We start from the raw sequence: 7,857 nt of genomic DNA, 5'->3' as shown, positions 1-7,857 counted from the left end.
GATGCCGCAAACATACCCTATGGTACTCAATCCTGTGGGATTAGGAGCACTGACTCCAGATGCCATATCAACAACCAGTAGTACGCCAGTGGTACCAGGGATCAATCCAGGGGAACAGTCAGAAGGAAACTCATATCCCGGGATGTGCTCCTATATGCCATATACTCCAGACAGTCAGTTCATGCCTATCGTGAACTCTACACCATTACCTGGAAGCTACATGGTACCTCCTTACATGCTAGGAGGAACACCAAATCCATATGGGATCTACTCAGTATCCCACAACTAGGGTATGGGGGTAGGAAGCGATGTAGAACAACAGTTGCAGGATATCATGTCCTTACTCACCAAGGTTCCAAGGTTACCACGTCCCATGGAGGTAGCAACCCCGGAGTGCTATGCGGATTCCCCCTTCGTGGACAACATTTCCCTTGTCAGCATACCAAAGGGGTTCACAACACCAACAATGACGTTGTCTGATGGAACAGAGGATCCGCTGGAGCACATCAACCAGTACAAACAGAAAATGATGGTGGTTGCAGCAACAGGGCCTGAAAAGGAGGCATGTATGTGCAAAGGATTCGGTTCCACCTTGTCAGGAGCCGCACTCCAGTGGTTCATTAACCTTCCCAACAAGTCCATTTCCAGCTTTGCAGGGTTAGTGAATGTTTTCAATCAACAATTCGCAAGCAGTCGCAGCCAGAAAAATTATCCAGTGATCTATACCGGATCGTCCAGAGGGTTGAGGAGTCCACCAGGGATTATCTTGCCAGATTCAATGTGGAAAAAATATCTATCCCTAGGTGCAACCCTACAACGACAGTCAACGCCTTCAGAAGGGGACTGCATCGTGACTCTAATTTGTACAAGGATCTCACCAAGCATCCATGTGCCACCTTTGAGGAAGTCAAGAAAATGGCAGAGGGTACTTATTGCCTAGAGGAGGATGAGGATAGAAGGGACCTGTAAGGAATAGAGTCGTCCAGCAGAAAAATCACAACAGAGAGAAAGGATGAAAGAGCCAAACCCTACACCAAGAACACAATGAACAAAGTCTCTAAAGAAACAGAGAGCACCGAGGCTCCACCTAAGCTCAGCGAGTATGGGTTCACCACTAGACTTGCTGGGGTAATGAAGGCAATCAGGGAGCTAAGGCAGAGGGCCAGGTGGCCCAAGAAGCCTATTCCCAGGGTGAACAACAGAAGAGATGCCAGCAAAACGTGTGAATACCACAACGATATTGACCGCAATACAGAAGATTGTGTAGTACTACAAAAGGTAGTGAAGCACCTCTACAGTGCTGGATGCTTGGATAACCTGCTCCCCAAGGGGCGAAATATGGAAAAGTCAATACTGTTGACCAGGCCAACCATCCCCACCTCCACCTTACTCAAAGGTAGTGAACGTCATCACAGGGGGGTCGGAGATATGGCCTTTGTGTGTGTGTCTAAAGTACAAGGTAGACTATGAAAGGTTAATAGGAAGCTTGCACAAATGTGCCAATTATGAAAATATGATCACTTGTTTTAGAGCTAATTTGAAACGGTAATATTTAGAGTTTTACAACATATATGAGAGTGGTTCAAATTGGAGGTGAAATCGTATTGTCTTAGGTTTCCAACGCATGGTCACAAGCTTTATTCTGATCAGTAACGAAGAAATGACAGTTGTTTGAAACTCAGTGTGTAAAGCTGAACTCGCTGACTGATGTTACGCGCTAATTAGTTTCATAATTTCGCACCTTACTATAATATTCATAATAATATAATATTATATCCCATTATTATTATGATTATTATTTATTTATTTATTTTACCTGCCATAAATATTTTATTATAATATTATTATATCTTACAACTTATAAACTTTCCTAAAACGATACTATCTTACTACTATATATACAATAGCAAACCACAAGTTTTATTCACTTTCACAAAACATAAAATATATATATATAGAGAGATAAGGAGCTTGTTCATCTTTTTTCATCTTAAGGTTAATTGGTGACGCTTTTGTGAGACGGGTTTTGTTACTTGGATTCATGTGCATTGCTATTTGGATTTTGTTGAGCCGCTTTGCTATACGGGTTTTGTTACTTGGATTCATGTGCATTGCTATTATCCACTGAAGCAACTGCCTGAGTAGCAGTCTCAACAGGGTCAAGGGTGAGCATGACATTCGATTTAGAAGCCACATAGTCCCTGATCTTCACCCTAGCAGCCTCCATATTTTCCACCCTGGCTCTCACCTCCCTAACCGGGGCAGAAATATCAACATCTTCAATTTTCCTTTTTGGGTCATTTGAACTTGTTCCAACAGGGGACAACAGTGCGGTAGTGACCTTGGCAAAGATCGATCGTTGCTCAGTCAAGTCAAACACAGGTTCAGTATCCCCGCTCCCCTGAGGACCTTCCTCCTTAATCTTAGCCAGCCTGGCTGAGAGGTCAGCTATACCAAACCTGGCAAGACGAATAGACGACCTAGTAGCTGCAACACGAAATGCTATATCAGCAATATAAACCAAGTATTATCAGGAAGTCCAGGTAGAAAGAAAGGAAAGATAAAAAAAGACTTACTGCCTGAAGTGCTGGCACCAGCAGCCCCTGACGCTTTAGCAGCCCTAGGAGCACCGTCAGCCTTCAAACAGCGAGGAAGGTGACCAACCCCACAACAAAGAGGCCAGGACCTCTCCAAAGGAGGAATAGCAAGGAAAGCAGAGACATTGGGAGTAGGGTACTCGGTTTGAATGAACTTGAGTCATCAACTGCACACATAAGAGGTATGACTTATTATTTTCATTTCATTTTTTCACTAACAAGAAAAACATGTAGGTTAAAGAAAGAAATCAAAGGACTCACCAGCCACACAGGCCTCATGATTCAAATACGCCAGGTCAGGACCCACAGAATTGGTCCTGACAAACATATAGCCAGCAGCCCAGCCTTATCATGGCCACTGTCTAAATTGCTCAGAAGGGGAGTAGTTGACGACCTGACCTTAAAAATTATGTGGCCAGGACTGTTTGTTTTAATAGCATAACAGGTCTTCAAATCATCAAGAGAAAAAGAGACATTGTGTTTTTTACAGAGATTCTCAATAGAACATACAACTTTCCACACCATCGGCATTAATTGATATGAAGGGACACTATTTTCCTTAATAACCTCAACCATAAGAGGAGAGAAAGGAAGCTTACAGCCTGCCCTAAAAGCCCAATCACGGATACAGAACCAACCAGGACAAGCCCAGTCAGCCTTGATGGGAGAATCCTCAGGGATCCAGACTTCAGCGTCAGCAGGGATGATTCCCTTATCCTTCAAAATTTTTTCGAATTCAGGCTTCAAACGGTTTGCAGGAGACTGAACTTCATTTAAAGCCTTCGTCGGCTTAAATTGAAAAGCACCATGAGATATTGAGATCATCTCCAATGGAGGATCTCACTCGTTTTATTTACTGTGGGAGAAGGAGCAGCAGAAGAGGCAGGCAAAGTTTGAGAGGAAACTTCCTCAGGATTTTGAGGAGGAGGAGTTGTAGGAACCGCTGCCCTGGTAGATTTTTTCTTTGCAGCCATAGTTTGAAGAATTATGGAAGATTGATTAGAGATTTGGGAAGTTAAGAATTAAGATAACTGAAGAAAAAGAAAGGTAAGAAAAAGAAGACGAAGAAATTATGTTGATGAGTTCAAATTAATGAAGCACCCAAGTATTTATAGCAAAGAAGATTAGGGTTTCAGCCGCAAAATCATTATGGCAAGTTGCCGTAAATATCCACGCGTCAGCAGTTGCAGTAAAAAGAGCCGTTACAGGAAACTGATCAGGGAAAATTAACCGTTGGGTGATCTTATCAAAATTGAAGTTATCTCCTCATTTTTTCGTCCTGGCACTACCAATAAGGAGATAAGAGGCAATTGTTAGGCCTGGAAATCCGCAGACCACCCTGATTAGCATTTCATCTAAACCTGACTGTCAGGCTCTCAGGGCACATGAAGTTAGGCGCCAGGCCATGGAGAGGACAACGGTCTAAATATCAGGACAATATTTGACCAAATCCGCGTGTATTAAAGGAAATAAATGCGCAGCATTAAGTGTAAAGATTATGCAGTAATTACGGTAATCAAGAAGGATATATTTGGCAATTATTACCAGCAATTATGGAGAATATTCAGCCTTCAATGCTTGATCATGCAGCCATTCAAGATGGGAAGCTATATAAAGAACACTTCAGAGATCTGAAGTGGGACATCATTCGTACACAAGAAGAAGAACACGTATTACTTAGAATTACAAGCATTATTGTTATCATTAGAATATTCTCTCAAATCATATAGTGAAATCCTCTCCTGGCTTGGTGCCCGTGGTTTTTTCCCATTTAAGGGTTTTCCACATACAAAATTGTTTGTCTTGTTATTTCTATTATCTTATTTACAGCTTAAGTCGTACCCTGTTAACCTGACCAGAAATCTAATTAGAGCTAGTTAACCCTGCACAACATCACCCTGACCTGATTTCGCCTTGCGCAAAATCCACACAAAACAATGGTAAATTGAGAATTAGAGTACGTGAATTTAAATAATGTGTTTGATAAGGAAGCAAATAACTGAAACATGTTTCGGAGAAAAACTATTGTTATGAATTGTTGGATTCAGTTAAGCATCAAAGATAAAATAGCCAAGCCATGAGGATTAAATAGTAAGAGTAATGATTTGGGTTGTTAAGTAATTTTAATATGAGTAAGATGAATAAGGATTGATGCGAACTTAAGGATTGTTGACAATGAGTATGATTTATGCATATGGTGTATTGAGATTGATAAGATAATACTGTTATAATTTGAAAGATTGATATTTATTACACAAGAAATTGTTATGGACTCTTGTTGGCAGAAGGATGAGTGGAATGTTAGGACAAATATTTTGTAAATATAAATAAGTTGATAGTCATGGAAAGAAGTCTGGAGGATCTTGGTGAGTGTTGTGTAGTGTTTGAGGTTACGCGGACGTAACCTTAATTTTAAGTAGGGTAGGATGTCATATTTCGTTCGTATCACTTCTTTTTATTTGTTATTTTGTTGTCTTAAGAAATGTTGGTAAGCGTGATCTGATCTGTTGTAGCATTAGAGTGGACTTAAGGATTTAGTAGTTGTAAATGTTGGTGGTACACCACATAGCGTGTGAGTATCTGGGGGAGAGAATTGGATAAGACCACGTAGCCTGTTAATATTTGGAATTATAGCGGTGTTAAGATAGAGGTGGAACTTCGGGACGAAGTTATTTTTAAGTGAGGTAAAATGTAATACTATTGAATTTAATGGTATATATGTTGGGTAATATGTGTAAATGGCGTCATAATGTGAGTTAGCAGTGATAAACATTTTGATTAGCATGCAGGGTCTAGGTGGAATGGGTTTTGAGTGGTTGATAGTATGTGCGAACTTCGAGGACGAAGTTCATTTTAAGGAGGGAAGATTGTAATACCCCTCATATTTTATGGTTATATGACCTTTGTGTGTGTGTCTAAAGTACAAGGTAGACTATGAAAGGTTAATAGGAAGCTTGCACAATTGTGCCAACTATGGAGATATGATCACTTGTTTTAGGGGCAATTTGAAACAGGAATATCTTGAGTTTTAAATCTTATATGAGAGTGATTCAAATTGGAGGTGAAAGCTTATTGTCTTAGCTTTACATTGCATGATCACAAGCTTTATTCTGATCAGTAACGAAGAAATGACAGCTGTTTGAAAATCAGTGCGTAAAGCTGAACTCGCTGAGTGATGTTACGTGCTAATTAGTTTCATAATTTCGCACCTTACTATAATATTCATAATAATATAATATTATATCCCATTATTATTATGATTATTATTTCTTTCTTTCTTTTACCTGCCATAAATATTTTATTATATTATTATTATATCTTACAACTTATAAACTTTCCTAAAACGATACTATCTTACTACTATATATATACAATAGCAAACCACAAGTTTTATTCACTTTCACAAAACATAAAATATCCATATATAGAGAGAAGGAGACTAGAGAGATAAGGAGCTTGTTCATCTTTTTTCATCTTAAGGTTAATTGGTGACACTTTTGTGAGACGGGTTTTGTTGCTTGGATTCATGTGCTTTGCTATTTGGATTTTGTTGAGCCGCTTTGCTATACAGGTAGGATAGCTACTCAATCACTTTAATGTTTACTTGAATGGTATTATCTAATTCTATTCGTTGAATTATTTGGAATTGTGATGGATGATAAATGATTGTTGGTTGGTTGCATTAAGATATATTGTTTAATGACTACCTCAGCTCGTGACTGAGATGATTTGATTATTGACTACCTCAGCTCCTGACTGAGATGCTTATATTGATTTGGTTTCCTCAGACTCGGGTCTGGGATGGTAAATATATTGTTTGGAAATCATATCATGAGCACTTGCATTGGTTTCCCCAGGCTGGTTCTGCAGGACTTGTCTCTAGGATGTTATTGAGATTACCCTGGCCAGGGATTGGCGGGATGAACGGGAGTGTCGGAGGACTGATCATGAGCATGCATTGCATTTGCATTTGATATTGTCTTGTATTCATTTATTGTTGTTGTTTAGCTATTCCTACTCAACCTCGTGGTTGACAGTGTATTCGTGAACACCTGTGGTGAACCATAATGGGGAGCAGATTTGATAGGTACTAAATATTAGGTGACTTGGGAGCTTATGGGAATGCGTGAGGACTTGGCCAATCTACCTAGAAGTCTAGACCGCATAGAATATTTAATCACTTTATTTATTTCCGCTGCGAGTTTGTAATTATTTTATATTAAGTCTTAGTTGGTTAAGTTGTAATGAACATGTAATCGCTAAGTTTTAATTTAAAGTACTTTGGTGAGTTGGACTTTGTTATTCACTACCTCGGGAAACCGAGATGGTAACAGTCTTATTTATTTGGGAATGTCTAGCTAAAGGTCCTGAATAAATGGGGGTGTTACAATGCAACCGCGACTAAAGGGGATAAACCAGAGTTCTCCTTCAGGGTCAGTAGACAGGATCTACCAGCAATCTCATTCGACGAGGCAGACGTACCTGATGAGGTAGAACACCACCATGACGCCTTGATCATTACCCTTTCTATAGGGCATTGCCTTATTAATAAGATATTGGTAGATAAAGGAAGCTCTGTGAATCTGATAATTCTGGAAACCTTGAAGAACATGGGGTTCAGCGAGAAAGACCTGGTGAAGAAGGCAGTACCCTTGGTAGGTTTCAGCGGAGAAACCAAATAGTCCCTCGGAGAAATAGTGGTACCTACCTTTGCAGGGGGTATGAACAAACAGGTACGGTACTTGGTCATTAATGGTCCGTCAACTTATAACGTGATACTTGGCAGGCCTTGGATCCATGAAATGAAAGCAGTACCATTAACGTACCATCAGAGCCTGAAGTTCCCTACACCCTGGGGGATACATGAGATACGGGGAGATCAAAATGAAGCTGGTTGTTCAGTCCTAGCACTGGTCTCTCCTTCATCACCACCCAGCAAGTTGTTGATGAGGCTGAAGTCCGGCTTGATTGGATATGCAGCATTAAACAGCCGTTCCTCCTCAGCAAGGTCCTAGTTGGAGTGTTCACCCGTCTCAAACTCCTTGATGCATTTGATCTTTGTTTCCCATGCGGAAACCAATGTAGAGACCAAAAGTAGATGCTTCAACAGCTCCACCTCCTTGTGAGTCTCTTCTATACGGCTCTCTACCACCCTCCTCTTAGCATCCAGCTGCTTCTGGGCAGCCGCCATCTCCTCAGCCAGCTTCTTTTGGGTCGCCACCTTCTCCCTCCTAGCCAGCGCCAGATCTGCCTCCACCTT

At 40.6% G+C, this 7,857-nt stretch overlaps 1 protein-coding gene across 1 annotated transcript; it reads left to right on the top strand.

Annotated features, from left to right (window-relative positions):
* Positions 1 to 1,044: 1,044 nt before the first annotated feature.
* LOC141628776 (uncharacterized) lies at positions 1,045 to 7,612 on the top strand. Its single transcript, XM_074441869.1, has 3 exons — positions 1,045 to 1,459; positions 7,005 to 7,252; positions 7,331 to 7,612. Exons 1-3 carry the CDS (start codon positions 1,045 to 1,047, stop codon positions 7,610 to 7,612), a joined length of 945 nt encoding a protein of 314 aa, XP_074297970.1.
* Positions 7,613 to 7,857: the final 245 nt, after the last annotated feature.

This window comes from Silene latifolia, chromosome Y, assembly GCF_048544455.1.
Source record: "Silene latifolia isolate original U9 population chromosome Y, ASM4854445v1, whole genome shotgun sequence".
Lineage (NCBI taxonomy): Eukaryota > Viridiplantae > Streptophyta > Magnoliopsida > Caryophyllales > Caryophyllaceae > Silene > Silene latifolia.
The sequence above is the reverse complement of the archived record's forward strand: the minus strand, read 5'-3'. Positions and strand labels throughout refer to the sequence as shown.

What these genes read in the sequence shown, in the direction of transcription:
- LOC141628776 (XM_074441869.1), top strand. Translation starts at nt 1,045, where the DNA reads ATGAACAAAGTCTCTAAAGAAACAGAGAGCACCGAGGCTCCACCTAAG. An exon ending in GTGTGTGTCTAAAGTACAAG is followed by an intron (nt 1,460 to 7,004) that starts GTAGACTATGAA and finishes CCGCGACTAAAG; the next exon opens with GGGATAAACCAGAGTTCTCC. An exon ending in TGAAGAAGGCAGTACCCTTG is followed by an intron (nt 7,253 to 7,330) that starts GTAGGTTTCAGC and finishes ATGAACAAACAG; the next exon opens with GTACGGTACTTGGTCATTAA.